We start from the raw sequence: 23,282 nt of genomic DNA, 5'->3' as shown, positions 1-23,282 counted from the left end.
TGGGACGCCTGGGTGGCTCAGCGGTAGAGCGTCTGCCTTTGGCTCAGGGTGTGATCCTGGAGTCCCGGGATCGAGTCCCACATCGGGCTCCCTGCATAGAGCCTGCTTCTCCCTCCCTCCCTCCCTCCCTTCCTCTCTCTCTCTCTCTCTCTCTCTCTCTCTCTCTCTCTCATGAATAAATAAATAAAATCTTAAAAAAAAGGATAATCTTGGAATTTCATGATTTTGTAGAAAGTTTTTATTATTTGATTTGCTTCAGAGAAATAATTTCTAAGTTTAGTTTATTTAGAACAGTGGCCCATTTTGAGAATTTGGGCCATTTGAAGAAAAGAGGCCTTGATTATGTTCCTGAGGAACCTGAAACTTAAAATTTGGGGATGGTTCTTTATTCTGTATGGTAAGTACTAAAGAGAATCCCGCTCTCTCCAAACAAAATTCAAAAACAAACCCACTGGAATTTTGAGAGAAGTTATTCCTTGGTTAATAAGATTCCAGCTGTCCAAACAAATTTTTTAATGTGTGCTTTCAAACTGGTGTCCTGTTGGAATGATTTATATCTGTAGTTGGAAGTAAGTCCAGATTTACACATAAAACTGAGAACAAATTGTCTTTTGGGAAATTATTAAAGGAGAGATTGTCCATAGTGTTCTAAAATTGGGAGAAAATTGAACATTATATTAATGACTCTTGAAGGGCTACTGTAGTGAATGATTCTCTTTTCTAGCCCCTTAAAAAGAGTGTTTAGGAGTGTCTGGGTGGCTCAGTCGATTAGGCATCTGCATGTGGCTCAAGTCATGATCCCAGGGTATTGGGGTGGAGCCCTGTGTCAGGCTCCCAGCTCAGCAGGGAGCCTGCCTTTCCCTCTCCCTGTGCTCCTCTCCCCCACTTGTGCTCTCTCTCAAATAAATAAATAAATAAATAAATAAATAAATAAATAAATATCTTAAAAAAGTGTTGTAAGGGAGATTGCCTTAGACATGATGTCTGTGTTCAGTAATAATTACTGTATTAAGTGCTTAGAAAAGAAAAGGAATATATGTTTCTCTTAGGAAAACTAAGAGAAGCCTAGATGTAGAACACCCTATAATTCATTTCCAGGTTGTAAATAAATACTGAAACATTGGAGTAGATTTTAAAATGCCAGTTTTAAAGCCCAGAGGATTTTACTTTATACCAAAATTATAAAATATAAAATATCAATTTTTCTATTAGAAGACATTTGTAGGGGCAGCCCAGGTGGCTTAGCGGTTTAGTGCCGCCTTCAGCCCAGGGTGTGATCCTGGAGACCGGGGATCGAGTCCCACGTTGGGCTCCCTGCATGGAGCCTGTTTCTCCCTCTGCCTGTGTCTCTGCCATTCTCTCTCTCTCTCTCTAATAAATAAAATCTTAAAAAACATTAAAAAAAAGACATCTGTAAATGAATGTCCTTTTAGAACAAGATGAGCAATGACTTCTCAACTTGTTGGAATTCCTTATGACTGAGTGTATTAATGAGCTTTAATATTATTGTAGGGAATAGGTAGTAGTGGCATGACTGATATTATCTTCTAACTCCAGTTGTCATTGATGTAGTATAGGAGAAGGTGATATTTGATTATCCTCATTTAAAAATTGTCATTTAAAAAATGAATTGTTTGGAAATAGTTTCAAATTCACAAAAAAGTTGTAGGAATAAAAGCATACGCCCTTTACAGAGATCAGACTATTAACATTTTATTTCATTTGCTTTGTTATTTGTGTAGTCTGTGTGTCACTTTACATAGGTAAAATACATGTACCATAGCCCTTTATTTCTATTTTTAAAAAGATTTTATTTATTTATTTGAGAGACATCAAGTGAGCATGGGGAGGAAGAGGGGCAGAGAGAGAAACAGACTTCCCACTGAGCAGGGACCCCAACTCTGGGCTTGATCCCAGGACTCTAGGATCATGGCCTGAGCCAAAAAAAAAAAAAAAAAAAAAAGCAGCTGCTTAACCCATCAAGCCACCCAGCTGCCCCTTCCTCTCCCATTTAATAGAATGTTTCTCGTTTGGGTTCGTCTGATGTTTCCTCAAGATTAGACCAGATTTAGTTTATGCATTCTCAGCTTAAATAGTACGACTCGAGGGATATTGTATCCTTCTCATGGTATTACTTCTGTGGGCACGTGATGTCCATGTGAGCCTCATCTGTTGATTTTGATCCCTCAGTCAAGGTGTTGTCTGATTTCTCAATTGTGTCCTTACTAGTTTTTCGTCCTGTAATTAATGAGTGGTTTGTGGGGATATACTTAAAGACCATAGCTTACTCCTCATCAAGATTTCCCCCTAGATCTACTTTTCATTTTAAGTACTTCACCATCAAAAAATAGGTTGTTGTTCTTCTCACTAATGTAAGTTGAAATCTAAGAGTAATATTACCAGCAATTTGGGCAGCCCCGGCAGCTCAGCAGTTTAGCGCTGCCTTCAGCCCAGGGCAGGCAGGATCCTGGAGACCCAGGATTGAGTCCCACGTTGGGTTCCCTGTATGAAGCCTGCTTCTCCCTCTGTGTCTCTGCCTCTCTCTCTCTCTCTCTCTCTCTCTCTCTCTCTCTCTCTCTCTGTGTGTGTGTGTGTCTCGTGAATAAATAAATAAAATCTTTAAAAAAAATATTGCCAGCAGTTCCACTTAGTAGTGAAATAAAAGAGGCGTAATAATACTACTAACTAGAAAAATTAGTATTGGTAATAATAATTTTATGTTAAAAGTTCTTGGAAAGAAAAATTACTAACTTGCATATTTATTGGCCATATATTCTCACTTAGCAAATGTGTGAATTTTGGCAGTTAAACAATTGAGTCATAGTGTTTGTTGTTTAAAAAACAAAAGACTCCTGTTTAGCCTGTTACCAGTAGTGTCTTCTAGCTAAAAGTAGAAATTTATATTAGGCATTTGTCATGTTGCTTGCTACACTGTCTTTACAAAGTAGCTTGATAATCAAATCCTTTAAAAAATTTTTTTTGTTAGGGAATACTCTGAGAATTAGTCAAAGCAGGTATGTTTCCACTTGTCTTTTCAAGTTTATTAGACTGGATTGGACTGCTACTGTAGATGGACAGAACAAGCAAAGAGAAGCTTATTTTCCCATGCTGTTAATAGCTTGCTTTCTGCATATTTGTGCATTTAAAAGAGCAACTGTAAAATCTAACCTAATTCATTTAGAATCCCTACTTTAAAGCACTGAAATGTATATCACTGTGTTCTCCCCAGCTCTACATGTGAGTTAGCAATAAAGGAAAGGTTTCTGGGACAAGATTTGCTTTTAGCCTTTGATATACCAAAGAATTTTGGGAAAAGAGAGCCACATTTTCCTACTGTTGTAGGCATTCATCTCTTGCTTAACTGTATTTTAAATGAGAGGCATATGAATAAAACAAAACTTTGGACATACTCTTCCAATTTCCTCTTCTAGATAAGGTAGCTTCATTCCAAGAGCAAAATGACTTGCATGTGGTTTGTAAGTTGCAAAACTGGTAATAAGATTCCCAGACTTGGAGGGTAATCTTCTTTTTGCCATCTTATTTGCTTCACATTTATTTTGCCCAGCTAAACAAATTCCAGGAATATTGCCTTGAGACTTTGGCTTATATGCTGTGTGTAGATGACTATAGTTCTATCCATCGTCACAAAATCAGTGAGTGCTACTTGTATAATATTTATTAAGTGCTGGGACGCCTGGGTGGCTTAGCGGTTGAGTGTCTGCCTTCAGCTCAGGATGTGGTCCCGGAGTTCTGGGATTGACACCTGCATCGGGCTCCCTGCATAGAGCCTTCTCCTCCCTCTCGTATGTCTCTGCGTCTTTCTGTGTCTCTCATGAATAAATAAAATCTTAAAAAAATTACAAAAAATATTTTTAAGTGCGAAGAATGGTGTTTGGCATTATTAAATTTGTTAAATAGAATGATACATAATTAAGTTTAAGTAATATTTCTTGGTTCCATTTAAGTAACATTTATTTGGTTCCTAAATTACTTGTTAGCACTAGCAACCGAATTAGAGAAAGTTATTGTTAGCTTCTATAACCAATAAGAAGTATTGGTGAAGGAAATGAAGGAACATCTAAGGATCACTCTAAATGAATACTATTTTATATTATATATAATAATATATATTACAGTATAATGTCATCAAAGATTCATCTGTGTTTTAGCATGAATACGTTGTTTTTTAAGGCTGAATAGTATTAAATTGTAGGAATAGACCACATATTGTTTATCTGTTCATCTGCCAGTGGCCTTTGGATTTCTTCTACCTTTTGGCTGTTATGGAACATGGGTATATAGCTATCTCTTTGAGTCCCTGCTTTCTGTGCTTTTGGATATATAACTGCAGTCTATTTGCTGGATCATGTGGTAATTCTATTTTTTAACCTTTTCAGGAACTTTCATACTGTTTTTCCTAGCAGCTGCACCATTTTACATTCCTGCAACCGTGCACCAGGGTTGCAATTTTTCCATTTCCTCACTGCAACTTACTTTGTTTTTTGTTGTTTTCATTTTTGATAATAGCCATCTTAATAGATATGAGGCGGTATCTTCTGTGGTTTTGATTTGCATTTCTCTAATGACTAGTGATATTGAGCATCTTTTCTTGTCCTTATTAGCTATTTGTATATTTCCTTTGGAGAAATGTTCTTCAAGTCCTTTGCCCATTTAAAAAAAAGTTTTTGTTAAGAGTTTTTTAGAGCAGTTTTAGGTACACAACATAATCAAGGAGGGGAAGGTACAGATCTTCCCATATACCTCCTGCTCTACACTCACAGCTTCGCCCGTTATCAGCATCTCACAGCCAAGTTGTACATTTGTTACAAGTGATGCACTTCATTGACATAATCACCCAAAGTCCATAGCTTACATGACTTTTCACTCTTTGTGTTGTACATTCTTAGGTTTGGACAAGTGTATAATGACACGTATCCATCATTACGGTATCATGCAGTTTTTCTATTGGCTAAAGATCCGCTCTGCTCTGCCTATTCATTTCCTCCCTGCCCCTCCAACCCCTGTCAACCGCTGATCATCTTACTGTTTCCATAGTTTTGCCTTATTCAGAATATTGCTGGGGTCATGTTTTCAGTCATTTTTTTGGAATCATAGAGTATGTAGTCCTTCCAGATTGAATCTTTCATTTAGATATGTTTTTAAGATTCCTCCGTGTCTTTTCATGACTTGGTAACTCATTTCTTTCTAGTATTGAATAATATTCTGTTTCCTGGATCTGCCACAGTTTCCTTACTGATGGACATCTTGGTTGCTTCCAAGTTTTAGCAGTTATGCATAAAGGTGCTGTAAGCATTAATGCGCAGATTTTTGTGTGGACTTTTCAACTTCTTGGATAAATACTAAGGAGCATGATTGCTGGATTGGATGGTAAGAGTATATTTGGTTTTGTAAGAAACCACCGAACTGTCTTCTGTAATGGCTGTACCATTTTGCATTCCCACTAGTAATGAGTGAGAATTTCTGTTGTTCACATCCTTACCAACATTTGGTATTATTGGTATACCAGATTTTGGCCACTCTAATAACTGTACCATGACATCCTATTGTTTTAATTTTCATTTTCCTGATCACATAGGATGTGCAGTGTCTTTCCATATGCTTATTTGCCATCTCTATCTTCTTTGATAAAGTATCAGTTAAAGTCTGTGGTTCATTTTTTAGTTTGGGTGTTTCTTTTTATATTGTCGGGATTTTAAGAGTTTTTGTGTATTTTGGATAATAGTCTTATTGGATATCTGTTTTGCAAATATTTTCTCCTACTCTATTGCTTGTTTTCTAACTCTGTAACTACTCTAAATCTTGTTCATAGGGAAGTTTTTAATTTTAATGAAGTCAGTTTATTGTTGCTTTCATGGATATAGTGTCTTTGGTGATTCCTCTGCCCCCCTTTTAATCAGGTTATTTTTTTGTTGTTTTGTATCATAACTGTTTTTGATATATGTAGTTTTGATGTCATGACTAGATTTTCACATATAAATCATGTGAAAGTTTTGAGAATTATAATGTTTAATATAAATGAAAGCAGTGATTGTGGTTAACATCTTTTTTCTGAAATCAGCCTAATGCCTCCAAATGGAGCAGGGTGGGGGGAAGGTAGAACTTTGGAGTTAGTTATGTAGAGGAAATTAATTTGTAAAATTGGAATTCATTATGCTCAGGACTTGTAGACAGTTTTAGAATCATGTGTGGCTGGCATAAGGTCACAGCAAACAATTAGCCAGTGTTAAGGCCTTGAAAATAGTCCTATTTGTTCAACCATTCCTTTGTTGAGAGATTTTATAACCCTGGGCTGTTTACCTAAAAATAAGAGTCAAGTCAACTGAGAAGTTGATATTTGGTAAATAAAGTATATAAATATGTAGAATGTATAAAGTCAGTATTAGCTGTGACTCATTAGGTATAGTTTGTAGTCAAAAAAATATAAAGGATACCTGGGTGGCTCAGTCGGTTGAGCATCCAACTCTGGGTTTCCGCTCAGATCATGATCTCAGGCTTATGGGATTCAGCTCTGCATTGGACTCTGCACTCAGTGCAGAGTCTACTTAAGATTCTCTCCCTCCTCTTCTATCCCTCTCCTTCCACCCCCACCACTTGCTCTTTCTTCCTTTCTCTCAAATAAATAAAATTTAAAAAAATATAAGAAATACAAAAGCAATTATGACACTTATACTTTACTGATGGATATAAAAGATTTGAATGTTTATTTTTTTAAGATTCCACTTACTTACTTATGAGAGACACACAGAGAGAGGCAGAGACAGGCAGAGGGAGAAGCAGGCTCCCTGCAGGGAGCCTGATGCAGGACTCCATCCCAGGACCTTGGGATCATGACCCTAGCCAAAGGCAGATGCTTAATCAGTGAGCCACCTAGGCATTCCAGATTTGAATGCTTAAATGAACAAACCATGTGCCTGTGTGGAGAGACTTGATAGTGATTAAATATCAAGAACTGATACTTAGCATGGCCCCTGTGCAAGGATGACATGCAGATTCATGAAGCATTCCATATTTTTGGAAACCTTCAAATGTGGTGGGAATGCAAGCTGGTGCAGCCACTCTGGAAAACAATATGGAGGTTTCTTATAAAGTTGAAAGTAGAGTTACCCTGTGAACCAGCAATTGCACTACTGGGTATTTACCCCAAGGATATAAATTTAGTCATCCGAAGGGGGCACCTACACCCCAATGTTTATAGCAGCAATGTCCACAATAGTGAGACTATGAAAAGAGCCCAGATATCAATTGACAGATGAATGGATGAAGGATGATGTAGTATATATGTACAACAGACTACTACTCAGCCATCAAAAAAAAAAAAATCTTGCCATTTGCAATGACATGGATGGAAATAGAGGATATTATGCTAAGTGAAATAAATCAATCAGAGAAAGACAATTATCATATCTCACTCATGTGGAATTAAAGAAACAAAACAGGAGGTCATAGGGGAAGAGAGGAAAAAATAAAACACGACGAAATCAGAGAGAGACAAACCATAAGTGATTCTTTTTTTAAAAAATTTTTATTTATTTATGATAGTCACACAGAGAGAGAGAGGAAGAGACACAGGCAGAGGGAGAAGCAGGCTCCATGCACTGGGAGCCCGACGTGGGATTCGATCCCGGGTCTCCAGGATCACACCCTGGGCCAAAGGCAGGCGCCAAACCACTGCGCCACCCAGGGATCCCACCATAAGTGACTCTTAATCAAAAGAAACAAACAGGGTCTCTGGAGGGGTGGGAATGGGAGGCGGGGGGTGACTGGGTGATGAACATTAAGGAGGCCATGAGACGTGCTGAGCACTGGGTATTGTAAGACTGATGATCACTGACCTCTACATCTGAAACCAATAATATATTACATTGACAATTAATTAGTTGAATTTAAATACAATTAAAAAAACTTGATGGTTAAAAAAATTTGATATAGGGCAGTCCTTCTCAAATTAATATAGTTAATATAGTTCCAGTCAATATTTTAACCGAAATAAGAATTTTTAGTTTATTTGGAATGTGTGATGAACCCAGACAACTTTGAAAACATTCCAAATTCTTGATCTTCTATATAAGAATAAGAAACTGTACAAGCTACAGTAATTCATCTAATCCTAATTTAGGAATAAACAGGCTAATGGAGAAGTATTGACTTAGATATAGAACTGTCTCTGTATGGCATTTGGCATATCATTTCAAATAGTTAGGAATGTGTGGTTTTTTAAATGAGTGAGATGATTGAAAGAAGTAACTTTCTTGTACTATAAAATCATATTCCAGATGGATGAACATTTTAAATTTTAAAAAGGTATTCAAAACTATTGTAAAATATTTTAATCTTAATGACAAGAAGGTCATAAGAAAAAAAATTGATTACATAAAAGGAAAACCTATAAAATGACAAAATATTTTATAAGCTTGTAAAAGACAAGCTTGGAAAAGCTATTTAACTGTAAGTTGTTAACAGTTATTGTCAAAATAATTTAAATCCTAAAAATGGAAAAGTTTGAAGTTTTACCTCTGATTTCCTATTTTGTGTTTTTTTTTTTTAAGATTTTATTTATTTATTCATGAGAGACACAGAGAGAGAGAGAGAGGCAGAGACACAGGCAGAGGGAGAAGCAGGCTCTGTGCAGGGAGCCCCATGTGGGACTCGATCTGGGGTCTCCAGGATCACGCCCTGGGCTGAAGGCGGCACTAAACCACTGAGCAGCCACCTGGGCTGCCCTAAGAGAGGTTAAATCTTTTTTTTTTTTTTAATTTTTATTTATTTATGATAGTCACACAGAATAAGAGAGAGAGGCAGAGACACAGGCAGAGGGAGAAGCAGGCTCCATGCACTGGGAGCCCGACGTGGGGCTCGATCCCGGGTCCCCAGGATCGCGCCCCGGGCCAAAGGCAGGCGCTAAACTGCTGCGCCACCCAGGGATCCCTCCTATTTTGTGTTAACATTTATGTATAGGTGGGGAAATGAATAAATTGTCATTTATAGTTACAGTATGTTTTTTAAATTTAAGGAAATAATGTAAAAAGTTAATTTTTTAAATGGTGGAATATGTGTTTGTATGAACAAAATCATGTATCCCTTTAAGAATTATGGATATAAGGAATATTTTCTGTGTTTTTTTTTTAAGGGGGTGGAGTAGGAGCAAGGGGAGAAGGAGAGAATCTTAAGCAGGCTCCACCCAACACCCAAGGGCTTAATCTCACAACCCTGAGATTATGTCCTGAGCTGAAAGTGAGAGTTAGTTAACTATAAAGAAGCACCTATAAAGAATGTTTTCTTAAGACAGATTGTTACCCCCACTAAAAAATTAGTTATATACTAAAATGGTTATAGCAGCATGGTTGAGGGCAGCCCTGGTGGCTCAGCGGTTTAGCGCTGCCTTCAGCCCAGGGCAGGATCCTGGAGACCCAGGATCGAGTCCCACTTCGGGCTCCCTGTATGCAGCCTGCTTCTCCCTCTGCCTGTCTCTGCCTCTCTCTCTCTGCATCTCTCTGTATCTCTCATGGATAAATAAATAAAATCTCTTAAAAAAATTTTTTTTTTAAATTTTAAAAAAAACATGGTTGATGTCTGAAGCTTATGCCATGTTATATGTCTTAATAAATATTGATTAATCTAACTTCACATGTTTTCTTTTGTTCAGTCAGGTCAATTCAGTGAAGATATGATACCCACTGTGGGCTTCAACATGAGGAAAGTAACTAAAGGTAACGTCACAATAAAGGTATGTGATCTTGCGATACTTGATTCATATTGTCAGCATATACAGCTACAAATTTTTCTGTTTTTTTCTTTGCTTTTTACATATTTATTTGTACTTCTTAACTTATGAATATGTTCCAAAAGAATGTAAATCAGTTTTTTTCTTTCTCTCATAAATCAAAATGTTTAAGTTGAAATGTTATTAAGTGCCATGAAAAAACTTAGGATATGGTTTGTCAGAATAAAATTTGGGATGTGGATATTCCTAGGAAATAAAAATCCCATGTTTGAGATCCCATATTTAGAATGTGATTATATTATTTCATGAACAGTATTTTATATTGAAAGGTAACTTCTTATTTATAATATTGGCAATTTAGTATTATATTTGTGGTGCATATATGGTAACCTAGTTTTCACTTTCTTTGCTACCAAGCCATAAAATTAAAACTATAAAATAGGAAAGCTAACTACTTAAACATAATTTTGTTTTTAGAATGAGTTTGATGGGTTTTAAATTATGGACTGTTGAACTGTTTATCAGAGGCCATTTTGTGTGTGTGTGTGTGTGTGTGTGTGTGTGTGTGTGTGTATGTTCTGTAGTTAATGGGAGTTTACTTCTAATTGTCTAGACCCTTACAGTGGTTTCACCCAATTTCTGTGGCTCACAGAAGCTGCTTACTGAATTCTTTCTGGAGCTCATCTAATGAAGCATCTCACTTTTCACGTATAGGTCTTTTTATGCATATTACAGGTGTCTATAGTTAAACTGGAAGCCCCTTGAAGGTAAATACCACGACTTAGACATTTATGTAGCACTGTGTCCAGAATAGTATCTACGGAGTAGACATAATTATGAAATTATTGTGGGTAGTAGCTTTCATATGGATACAATAATTTTGTATCAGAAAAATCATTAGGCATTAATGCATTTCCTGTCAGACTTAATTAAACTTTAATAGGTTCTGAATGAACTGTTGTTTTCTCTTTTGGTATTCAAATCTGGATGATGTATGATTCTGTAGATGCTACAAGTGTTATCTTAAAGTACATTTTCACTTTGGAAATTTATTGTTTTACAAGCAAAGAAAGTATTGCACAAAATTTTTTAGTAGAACTTTTATTAGATCAATTGTAAACATATTAAATACGAACTTTAAGTTTAGAAGTGGACCCCAGAACTACTTCTCTCCTTCTTCTGATACTTTTTCTTCAATGTATTACTTAAAATATCTTTATTAAGATTTGTCTGTCTTGATTTAAAGATTTGGGACATAGGAGGACAACCCCGATTCCGGAGCATGTGGGAAAGGTACTGCAGAGGAGTCAATGCCATTGTGTAAGCACTTTTTAAAAAGTCAACTTTGGTTTCCAGGAAAAAAGTTGTTTTTAATACTTCCAAAGGCTCAGTTTTTATTTCATGCAATTAGTAGTCTTTCTATTTTCTTAGTGTAATCCCATTAATATGAAACTTTAAAAAAATTAATCATGAATGAGAATTTTATTTATGTTTTTGTTTATGCAACCAAGAGCTAAGGAATGTAAGTGTTTTATTATCATGTATTAGCACCTAAGTATAGTCTGTTTGAAAGATTTTTGGGTACTGAGCTTTTCTTTATCTAGGTCTTTGTTTTGATCAACGATTTCAGTAGTGTGAGTCATTTTTTAAAAGTTTATTTAAGTAATCTTTACACCCAATGTGGGTCTCAAACTCATGACCCCAAGATCAAGAGTTGCATGCTCTTCCAACTGAGCCATCCAGGTGCCCCTTAGTAGTGTAAATATGAAAATTAAAAAAAATCTGTATTTTTAATTGTGGCCATCAGAGGATTTGGAGAAGACATATCAAAATTGCTTTTTCTTAAGTTACATGATAGATGCCGCAGATCGTGAAAAGATAGAAGCCTCTCGAAATGAACTACATAATCTTCTAGATAAACCACAGTTACAAGGAATTCCAGTAAGTATGGAGTTCTTATTTTATATTATATGATGGTAATGTTTATTATTAAGATTATAATTATATGATTATATTATATTTGAAATCAGCTATTATGTCTTAAAGTCTTAAAACACTTATCTTTACTGAATATTAGCCATATACTGGACTGGGCACTGTGCTATTTATTTATTTCTTAGCCAGCTATATATTAGACTATCTGCAATAGAAGCAATGCTCAGTCCTGGGGATACAGTGATGAACAGAAGTGAATAGAAATATGCTCACTGCCATCATGAAGCTTGTGGTTTAGTAAGAAAGGTAGATGCCATGAAATCATTTGAATAATACAGCTCTGTTAAGTACTATGAAGGAGAGGTACAAGGGGCTGCGAGAGTTGTAAATTAAAAGGGATATTTGATCTAGTTTGAGGGAAGATCTACAAAGGATTCCCTGAGGAAATGATGCTTGAACTGATTTTTTTTTTTCTTTAAAGATTTTGTTTATTTATTCATGGAGAGACAGAGGCAGAAACATAGGCAGAGGGAGAAGCAGGCTCCATGCAGGGAGCCTGATGTGGGACTTCATCCCAGGATCACCACCTGAGCCAAAGGCAAACGCTCAGCCACTGAGCCACCTAGGTACTCACTTGAGCTGAATTGTGAGGGATATGTAGACAAAGGCCTTTTGGTAGGAGGAAGCAAGGCACTGAGAGGAGGCCAGTCTCTAGAGCATACAGCAAAGTAAGAGGGTGGGGAGAGTGGTGAAGCCATGTGGCAGTAAGGATCCTAGAGGAGACTGGGTATGGACTGTGTGGGAAAGCTCCTGTAGTGTTATAAAGCTTTTTTTCTGAAGGATTTCTTTTCTTTCTTTCTTTCTTTCTTTCTTTCTTTCTTTCTTTCTTCTTTCTTTCTTTCTTTCTTTCTTTCTTTCTTTCTTTCTTTCTTTTCCTTTTCCTTTCCTTTCCTTTCCCTTTCCTTTCCCTTTCCTTTCCCTTTCCCTTTCCTTTCCTTTCCTTTTCCTTTTCCTTTCCTTCTTCTTGATCTTATTTATTTCTTAGCACACTTGGGTGGGAGAGGAACAGAGGGAAAGAGAGAAGCAGACTCTGCCCTGAGGTTGGAGCCCCACACAGAGGGGGAGGGAAGGATTGACCTCATGACCCTGAGACCAGGACCTGAGCCAAAATCAAGTCTGACACTCAACCATTCAAACCAACTGAACCACCCAGGCACCTTACTGTTGTAGTGTTTTAAATGATCAGATTTATTATTTAAGTCATTCTGATTTCAGATTAAGAATGGATTGAAGTGGCAAATGGGACTGTAAGGATGGCAGTGTTAGGAAGCTGTTGAAGTTGTGCTGACAAATTACCATGGATTAGGGTGTTGGTAGTGGACAAGATGGTGAGAAAAAAACAGATTTTAGGGATATTTAGGAACACTGTCCACCAGACTTGGTGGGAGAGGAGATCTAAAGAATAATTCCTAGTTTCTGGTTCATGAAGTTAGATGGAAGGTGGTGCCATTTGTTGAGCTGAAGAATGCTGGAAAAGGACCAGTTCATGAATGTCAAATACTTGAGGTGTATTATCACATTTAATTCTTACGGCATAATGAGGTTCGTGGTTATCCCTCCTTTCTAACACTTGTTCTTCAGGGTTACATGGCAACATTAGTATGTTGTGCATCCAGATTTCGAATCTATGTCTATCTGACTTCAAAGTCTATTCTTTTTCTCCTGTGTTAGGACCTAGTTCCTAGTTCTATATACCTGCCATAAGTAAAAATCAGGGATGCCTGTGTAGCTCAGCGGTTGAGCACCTGCCTTCAGCCCAGGGCGTGATCCTGGAGTCCTGGGATTGAGTCCCACATCGGGCTTCCTGCAGGGAGCCTGCTTCTCCCTCTGTCTGTGTCTCTGCCTCTCTCTGTGTGTCTCTCATGAATAAATAAATAAAATCTTAAAAAAAAAAAAAGTAAAAATCAGTCTTACCTTATGGACACCATAAGTCTTTTAGTTGCAAGCAATAGAAAGCTGACTTCAGTAGAAAGGAATTCAATGAAATAATATTGGGTAGCTTCCAGGGTCTCTGAGAAGGCTGCAAATAAGTAGGCTCGAGAAATAGGCTGGAACAAGGAAGCTAAGCAGCTGTCAGGGTCATATCCAAACTCCCACCACAGAGTAAGTCTGGTTACCACATGCAGTTTCTGAACACTAGACACAAATTGTTCTGATTGGAAGGTCATCTAGCTGATTGATTTCCTTTCCCTATCAAAATGGGTTCTCTTGGGGATCCCTGGGTGGCTCAGTAGTTTAGCGCTTGCCTTTGGCCCAGGGTGCGATCCTGGAGTCCTGGGATCGAGTCTCACGGCCGGCATGGAGCCTGCTTCTCCCTCCTCCTGTGTCTCTGCCCCTCTGTCTCTCTCTCTGCCTCTCTCTCTCTCTCTCTCTCTGTCATTCAGAAAGAAAGAAGGGAAGGAAGGAAGGAAGAAAAAAGAAAAGAAAGAAAAAGAAAGAAAGAAAGGGTTCTCTATCCTGCTTTCTTACATCACTGACTCTTCATTGAAAAGTTTGGTTCATTCTAGATTATATGTCCATGCTCTTTTAGAAAGGAAAGCTAGGGAAAAAATTATCCATTGAACCAAGTAGCTTCATTGGGAGGCAGGTTCATAAGGTAGGAGGAGAGTTCTTAAATGTACTAAGAGGGCTAAAATGCCAGGCATCCCCCAAACTGACAGCTGATCACAAATGACTGTGATAATTATTTTTAGAAATTCAGGCAGATCCAGCTTGAGAACCTAGTGTGACTTAAATAAGTATGGAGGGGGTGAAAGTTGGGGAAAGGGAGACAGGCTGTGGTTGAACATTCTCCTGTGAGCTCCCAGTGTCCTCAGCTCTCTGTGCTTCAGTCCTTGTCTCTTTGTCCTTTGTGCAAAGTAAGAGTCTAGGTCTTATAAGTAGAATCCGTCAAAGTGTATGGAGTAGGGGTGTATTAAGTGAAAGAAATAGCTGTGGCAAGGTAGACATGACATGTACTTTGTTGAGATGGATCAAAGATTACATGTTCTTAGAGAACACTGACCTTAGAGTATGGATATTCTCAAATACATTATATGTACTCATATTCTTTGTTTTCTATACAGCAGAAAGAACATACCTGAGAAAGAAAGGGTGGTAATTGGGAAGCTGTCTCTGCTTTCCTTTCTTTTCAAATGACATCTCACAACCAGATGATGACATTAATTCATTCCTAGAGTTTATTACTACTATATTTATCCTGATCTCCAGACTTAACCATTGTCTTAGAATATTTATGCATGACATTCTATAGGATGGATCAATTTTAAAAGCATGTTTATGTGTTTGATTAATGGCTAACAAAAAATGATTAAAAAATTATTCCCCCACTTTGGTTGTGTTAAGATCATAATTACATTTTGGTACAGATTTATTTAGAAATTTCAGAATGCATACCATAGACTTAAAATAATTTAAATAGAAGTTGGCAGCCACATTGAATTAAGTCATCTGTGTGGTAGAAGTTAAAATGAACGCTAATTTGAATGATTAAATAAATGAGATAGCCCACCAGTTACAAATATGCCTCAATATTATGGCATGTGGTAGCATTCCAATTTTAATGTCTACAAATATGACTATCATATGCTTCTGTGACCTTTTCCTACATAAATGTTTATTGTTAATATCTCTTCTTTTTAAAGGTACTAGTACTTGGAAACAAGAGAGATCTTCCTAATGCCTTGGATGAGAAACAGCTAATTGAAAAAATGTATGTCTTAGGAATGATGATGTTTTAAAAAACTTTTTTCTAAATTAGACTTTTTTGCCCACTACTTTGTTTAGCAACATTATATTATTATTTTTTAGAGATTTTATTTTTAAGTAATCTCTATACCCAACATGGGGCTCGAATTTACAATCCTGAGATTGAGTCATATACTCTTCTGACTGAGCCAGGCACTCCTGTTATTTAGTAATGATTACAGCCATGTTTTAAGGTAAACATGGTAAATTTGGCCTACCAGTGAAGTGAATTTCTAAAATTTTAGTAGTAGTAAAATAATTTCTTCAGTGTAAAAATATAAGAAAATTGAACAAAGAGTGATAGGTATGATAGTTGTTTTAAGCACAGACCTTATTCTCTTAATTCTGCTTCTTATATAGGAACCTGTCTGCTATTCAGGATAGAGAAATTTGCTGCTATTCAATTTCTTGCAAAGAAAAGGATAATATAGGTAAGAAATGACTGTGGAAAAATGGATATCACTGGAAGGGATGTCTTAGTGCTTCTTACTGTTTATTATCCCCATTTCTGTTTAAGTGACTTCCTTTATACAGGACTGTTGTTTTTGCCTTAGGAAAAAGAATAGATATTATATCTTTTGACAGCAAATACAACATCCCGAATGTGCTCTATGTTATTTAAAGTAGTAAGTGAAATAGACATGAAGTTAAACATTATGTGATATCAATTTATTGTATTAATTTTGGCAGAGCTAGTATCCAGCTGTGCTTTATAACAAAATTATGTTTTTGAGAAAAGACTTTACAAAAACAATTGTTCATTTATTCAACCAGTATATTACTGCAGTATGTTAGTGCTCTATTGGAAGAATAAGCCAAAAGTATCCTTTATCTATTTAATGTCTGTGTTAATTTCCTAGAATAGCCTTGGCAAAGTATCAAAACTGGGTGGCTTAAAACAGCAGAAATTTATTTTCTCAAGTTCAGGAAGCTAGGCGTCCAAAATCAAGGTGTCAGCAGGGCCATGAAGGCTGTTGGGAAGTATCCAGCTTTGCCTTTTCCTAGCTTACTCTTTAACATACAGATACTTCACTGCAGTTTCTGCCTCTGGCTTCACATAGCCTTCTCCTCCATGTGTGTCTGTGTGTGTGTGCGTATTTTCTCTTCTCATAAAGATCCATATCCTTGGATTAGGGCCTACCTTCATTCAGAGCAACTTCGTCTTTTATCTGTAAAGACAATTTCTGAATAAATTCTGAGATTCTGAGTAGGAGTGAATTTTGAGGAGACATCATTCAATCCAATACAGTGTCCTTAAAGAATTTAAGTATAAGAGCCTTTAGTTTCTTAACTAATTTGTGAGAGATTATTTAATAAAAGTGGATTGGAATGGGTGAGATGGGTCCAAAGGTAAAAAGGAAATATGAATAGAAGCATTTGACAAGATGAAAGGCTATTTAACCTGTTAACTGCTTGAGTGAAAAGACCTATAACAGTGCAAGAAAATATACTCACTGGTAAAGTATACCTTCATGACAAAAGCTAGTCAGGCTGAGTCACACAGTTTTTGTCTGGCATGACAGTCTCAACCAAAATGAGAAAAGAGAGTTTAATGCATGTACCTTGAAGCAACTGCATAGGAGCCTGGAGATTTTCATGGCACCTTTACCTCTCCCAGTTTAGTGGTCACTGGTGAAAAAATCGCTCTGTGGGTCACTATGGAAAAATGAGGCTGTCCATCATTGCTGCATAATGGGCTACAAACAGCATGGGCCTTGGGGTCAGGCAGCCTCAGGCCAGAACACTTGGTCCTAAGTTATTTTCTGACTGGCCTTGGACAAAGCACTTAACCTCCCTGATCTCCAGGTTTTACTCATCTATAAAATGGTAATAGCAGCAGTTTAAAAATTATCTTGTGAGAGGGAACCTGAAAATGAATTGCAGCATTTGACATATGATGGATGTCACATGGGTGTATTAGTTTTCTATTGCTGCTGTCAGTTAGAAGTCTGTCATGGTTCTCACTGAGCTAGAAATTAAGGACTAAGGTGATAGGTTGTGCTCTTTTTGGAGATGCAAGGAGAGACTCCATTTCCTTATATTTTTCAGCTTTTAGATACTGCTTGCATTCTTGGCTTATAGCTCCTTCATCCATCTTCAAAGCCAAAAACACCATTCTACCATAGTCATACCTCCAATTAAAAAAAAAAAAAAACTTGTATTGGAGTAAAATGTAATAAATAGTGCCAAAACAGTGTGCTTAGAAGGTTTTTTTTTTTTTTTCCCCTTAATTTTTTTCCCCCATTAGCCTTCATTCAGTGTGTATTGGTTCTGGTCTATCAATTCTTTCCCCACCCCTCCTCAAACATGCTCTGATGGGCTCAGAGTATTGATAGTTTTCTGGCTAATTCTGGGCTTCCTTTATTTATTTTATTTTATTTTATTTTATTTTATTTTATTTTATTTTATTTTTTTATTTTATTTTATTTTATTTTATTTTATTTATTTTATTTTATTTTATTTTATTTTATTTTATTTTATTTTATTTTATTTATTTTATTTTTTATTTTATTTATTTTATTTTATTTATTTTTTAAAGATTTTATTTTTAAGTAATCTCTACACCCAATGTGGGGCTTGAATTTAACAACCTTGAGATCAGAAATCACAATCTCCATTCCCTGAACCAGCCAAGCATCCCTGAGTTTCCTTAAAAGAGCACCCAAAAGCAATCTGAGCCTAGTACTTTGCTTATGGACACAAAATCTTCTCTAAATGAATAGAATAAGTAACTTGTTACATTGTAAGCATTTAGTTAATTTGAAAATAGACTCTTCAAGCACTAGGGTTATTTAGAATTTATTTAACAAAATTTTCCTTCTGGGACACCTGGGTGGCTCATTGGTTGAGCGTCTGCCTTCGGCTCAGGGCGTGATCATAGGATCTAGAATCGAGTCCCATATCGGGCTTCCTGCATGGAGCCTGCTTCTCCTTCTGCCTGTGTCTCTGCCTCTCTCTCTGTGTCCCTCATGAATAAATAAGTAAAATCTTTGAAAATTTCCTTCCTTTGTTAGGAGGAATTCTTGTTAAGTTTTGTGTCTTTGTCTTACTACCTTGACAAACTAGCCAGATACTTTCCTGAAAAAAATCTTGTGAGCTCATTTAGGAGGTAAATGCAGGAGAGCTGGTGAGGCTGATCTTCATGGTCTGTCATAGGGCTCCATAGTCACCAGTTTGTGATTGTAGAACTCCTGCTTTGTTTAGTTTCAAGCCCAAGGAAGTAGATCTACTCTAACTAGATTCAAAATGAGTAGTTTGTAAATCAGAATGCCTGTTAATTTGGAGCAAGAAATACAACTAACAGCCAAGTAAATTAGACTTCTTGGGTAATCAAATCAGAATATCCTCCTTAATTTCAGCTTTTACAACATATTTTGGAACTAAATTTATGAATTTACTAAATTGTCCCAAAAGTATCTCCATGCACATGGGTTGTATATTCTTCCAGCTTCCCAGTGTGGTATATGAAATACTTTGGTAATGTGTCCTCAAACCACACATAGAACAGATTACTTCTGTGAACATGATCTTTGCAAAGATGACTCATACTTGTGGCCCTTTATGTCATGGAAGATGACTGCTTCATCTGAGTATCTTACTTCTTTTCTGCTTTTTAATCTAATCTTAAGGATCCATCTGTCTTTAGGATGTAACTTCTGTCCAGTGTCCACAAGTTTTGTTTTTGTTTTTGTTTTTTTAAGTGAATTTCTTAAATATTTAAATCTGGGCATTTCACTCTTAGATTTACCTTTCCCTTTACATACCTTTACATTCAATTCTAATGAATGTAGCTTTGCTCTTACTACGTACTGCTGTCCTTTTAAAAGTACACATCTGGTTCAGCAAGCAGGTTAATTCATTGCTTCCACAACTCTGAACAGATTGTGTTTGTTCAGATCTCAGCTCTTGGCTGAGATTCTTCATATGTGTGTCTATTTTCTGTAATGCATATTAGCTGGGAAACTGAATTTGCACTCATCTTTCAGGCTTGGAGAATAGAATGCTACTTCTGGTAGATGCTCACATACCCTTTACACGGATGACACATTTTAAAGAACTCAAGGACAGTAATTCAATGTTTTCACTTAGCTTCCTTCTCTTGTCAGTCTAAGTGCTTTTTTTGACTGATCTCTGCTACGGTAGCTTCAGCTGCCACCTCTTTGGTGACATCTTGCTAGTCCCCATCGTCTTCTGAGATCCATGTAGCTAAAACTACCTGTTGGACATCTCCATACGTGTTACTTTCTGCACCTCAAACTCAGTGTGTTTTACAGCTAAATTCTTAATCTTTTTTTCCTCAAGTCTGTTCTTCCTTTAGCCACTGTGTTTGTCAACATGACCAACGCAGGTCATTGAAGCCAACAGATTCTTTCTTACCCACTACATACTGTCAGTCTCTCTGTTCTATATCTTAGTCAACTCTGCATTTTCCTTCTACCATCGCTACAGCACTTGTTTGCTTCAGGCCTTCATCCATTTCCTATTCTTGTTGTGATAGTGTCTATACTGATAACTCCAAGTTGTCTTCCTCTATTGCCATTGTTAATCATACTAAACTAATCATTTCCTTGCTTAAAATTCTCCAGTAACTTCCACTTGAGAATAAAACTCAAACTTAGTAGCATCCTAGAGTGGTATATAGGGTTATTGGCTCTGTCTAGCCCATGGATCTCAGTTAAGGACATTTTTTGCTCCTCAGGACATTTGCAATCCCCTGGAGACATTATTGATTGTCACAATTGTGGGTGTGTGGGGGGAGTTATAGTGGCATCTAGTGGTAGGGGTCACAGATACTGCAAAATAGTCGGCCATGCACAGGAAAGGCCCTCATCCCTGTCCCAGCAAAGAATTACTTGGTCCAAAATGTCAAAAAGGTGAAATTGAGAACCCCTGCCTTAGCAATAAGTAACAGTCCCTTCTCCCATTCCTGTCCTTCATCCATATCTTATCACATATAATCCATCCAGATATCCACACCATTCAGGCCTTTGTTTCTTGTTTTTGTTTCCTTTGCCTGGAAATCTGTGGGGCACCCCTCCACCCAACTGCAAATGAGTTCTAGGTTTTTCAACTTTGATACTAAAAGTTCCTTGAAAGCAGGGGGATTCTTGTGTATCTTTGCATTCCTGGTACTTCACATACAGTACTGATCTTAACAGGCAGTCTGTAAGGTTTTCAATGTGAAAAAAAGGTGGTACAAGCTGTCCTGAGCATAATTTAACTTTTAGGTCAGAGACTCTTTAGTCTCAATTCTTTAGAATGTCCTCTTGAAGTTTAGGTAATGGAGGATAGTAGTTTAGATGCAGAAAAGCAGAAGAGGGCAGGCCCACCCAGCATGTACTTTGAAGTAGCTGCATTTTAAATACTATGTCTGTTTAGTGTCTTAACTTGGTATCTTAACGCCTTCAATTTTTTTCCCTCCATCTTTAGATATCACACTTCAGTGGCTTATTCAACATTCAAAATCTAGAAGAAGCTGAAGCATCTCCTGAAGTCTTCCAGTCCTTCCTGGCTATAATTCTAGAATTATTGTCCGTTCCTCTGAAGTACTTCCCAGAATACGGTCCTTCCTAAACCCAAGAAATTGCCTTTTTCAGAGTTTATTTCTCCTGTGCACTGCTGAAGATGTGTATCCCTTATCCTTCATAAAGAATCAGCTAGAGTTGTCATGATAAAGTCAGCACACACACAAAAGCTTCTTATACATACTTGTCTTAAACAGTGTGTAGAGCTTTTTTTTTTTTTTTTTTTTTAAGAAAACACCCATTTGACCATCTTAAATCAAGAAAATTGCATATTTCTGTTTTGGTCTTTTTGGGCCAGATTTTTATATTGGTTTTCAGTAAATGTCTATGATATTTCATTATAGAGTCCATTAGCTTAATACTGATACTGACTTGATACAGCATGAAGTTTCTAGTGCCACACACAGTATTTAGAAAACCTTTAGCCTGACTCATGTGGGATATAAACAAAATGTTTACATATCTCACAAATGCATGTGAAATGTATAATTACACCTTAGGAATTTAAAAAATGGTCTGCAAAGAGCGAGCGGAGGCACCAGATCAGTGTTGTTATTGGTTCTTTAGACTGGTGAGATTATATATGAATTTTAAAAACATTCTGCTTTCTGAGAATTCTTCATCACCAGATAGCAGTTGGGGATATGGGAGGAACTAAGGCATGCTGTTGTGTATCTGTCCAGATCATTATTTCTCTATTTTCCTTCTTTTCTTTTCTTTTCCTTTCTTTTTCTTTCTTTCTTTCTTTCTTTCTTTCTTTCTTTCTTTCTTTCTTTCTTTCTTTCTTTCTTTTTTTGGTGTGTGGGGGGGCAGGGTTCAACACACTTTTTTAAAGGGTTGGGAAGGAAGATTTTCTCAAAGGCTTTCATGAATTTAGAGCATTCCAGCCAATATAATAAAATGTAAAGGATGTCAGACTTTGTTCAAACACCTGTTTGTTCTTTCTATCTCTAGTCCTTAAATCAGTGCTGCTGCATGACACTCTAACTCTTGACTTTTTATATCCAGTCATAGACTTTCAGCACAATAGATACTTAGAAACAAATAAAAATTCTTATTTTTCTCTCTTATTGATGTAAAGTTTGGCACTCTTTTGTCTGGTGCCATTAGACATCTTGATTATTGTGACAACTCTAGACCTGCCTGCTCTATCTAATGTAATCATGCGCAACGTCTACAGGTTGTTTAATAATCAATCACATGGAGAACTGAGGAACTGATGCTGTGTATTGTTTGCTTCTATGATACGGAGATGTATAAAAACTAAAAAACGAACATGTTTTGTAGTTTAGTGATGTCCATATACACAAAGGGACATATTAATACTGGTTCACTTGTAAATTGTTATTCACATAAACCACTGTAGTAGATAAAACTTTATGCTACACCCGCTTATGTGTTGCCTCACACTGTGTGTGATTTTGTTCCTTTTGTTAAGCAGCACTCATGTAGACAGTGCATTTCCAAACATGTTGAGCACTCAAAAGTGCAGTCAACAGTTAAGTTCTTTTAATGAATACCAGTTTTAATTTATAGACTGCCATGGCCTTAACAATATTCTGTACAAAATACTGCACTGTGTTGCACAGATACTACTTGGTTTTCCTCCATTCATATTTTTATGAGTAGAATCTCAGCTTTTAAAATTCTGTTCTTATTCTTTGAAGCATGTTGCATACTTCCCTGATGGGATGAATGGTTCTGTAAATGAAGGGATATTTAAACTTGCTACCGTAGTTCAACATCATTAATGGTTACCATGAACCATTACAAATAATGTGGCAATCTGCTCGTGCCTAAAAGGAGGAATTGGAACTAAAATGTGTGACTGTGTGGGGACCGCATAGGTTCATTAATTGACCTATAGCTAAAACTTAATGTGTTTCTGTGTCTGTTCATTGCTTTCAGCATTCAAGACATCCAAACTCTATTACCAACATTTTCCTGTGCATTAACTTCTGCATGTGAAAACCTAACAGTTACTGAACTTTGTAAATACGTGAATTTTTTTTCTATTTAGGTGATGCATTTTTTTTTGTCTGTTTACTGCTCTTCTCAGCTTTATTCAATAAACTTGCATTTTGAGGGTTGTATTGACAATTTTAACTTAAAATGTGCATCATGATGGAAGGTGCTGACTTTTTTTGGAAGGGGATGGGAAGAAAGTTACCATGAGCAAGGTCCATAGACATTGTGCTAGAACGAAATCAGCTCATTTCTCAAAGAATTGGGGCTACTGGCTAGTTAAAATAGAAATAAACTTTTAAAATATC

The 23,282-nt window shown here is 36.7% G+C and overlaps 1 protein-coding gene and 1 pseudogene across 2 annotated transcripts in view; both read left to right on the top strand.

Annotated features, from left to right (window-relative positions):
* The window catches only part of ARL8B (ADP ribosylation factor like GTPase 8B), a 46,776-nt gene extending 23,494 nt beyond the window's left edge, over positions 1 to 23,282 (top strand). Inside the window, exons 2-7 of one of the 2 annotated variants that reach the window (XM_055343698.1) lie at positions 9,665 to 9,745; positions 10,989 to 11,062; positions 11,590 to 11,683; positions 15,382 to 15,449; positions 15,845 to 15,915; positions 20,915 to 23,282. In XM_055343698.1, the coding sequence (XP_055199673.1) occupies positions 9,665 to 9,745; positions 10,989 to 11,062; positions 11,590 to 11,683; positions 15,382 to 15,449; positions 15,845 to 15,915; positions 20,915 to 20,964 (438 nt within the window). In that variant the 3' untranslated portion in view covers positions 20,965 to 23,282. The remainder of the gene's footprint in view (positions 1 to 9,664; positions 9,746 to 10,988; positions 11,063 to 11,589; positions 11,684 to 15,381; positions 15,450 to 15,844; positions 15,916 to 20,914) is intronic. The other variant, XM_055343699.1, reaches the window with a different exon arrangement.
* LOC129522658 (U6 spliceosomal RNA) lies at positions 6,947 to 7,034 on the top strand (annotated as a pseudogene).

This window comes from Nyctereutes procyonoides, unplaced genomic scaffold (genome assembly GCF_905146905.1).
Source record: "Nyctereutes procyonoides isolate TBG_1078 unplaced genomic scaffold, NYPRO_anot_genome, whole genome shotgun sequence".
Lineage (NCBI taxonomy): Eukaryota > Metazoa > Chordata > Mammalia > Carnivora > Canidae > Nyctereutes > Nyctereutes procyonoides.
Note: the sequence above shows the minus strand (reverse complement) of the source record. Positions and strands in the feature narration are given on the sequence as shown.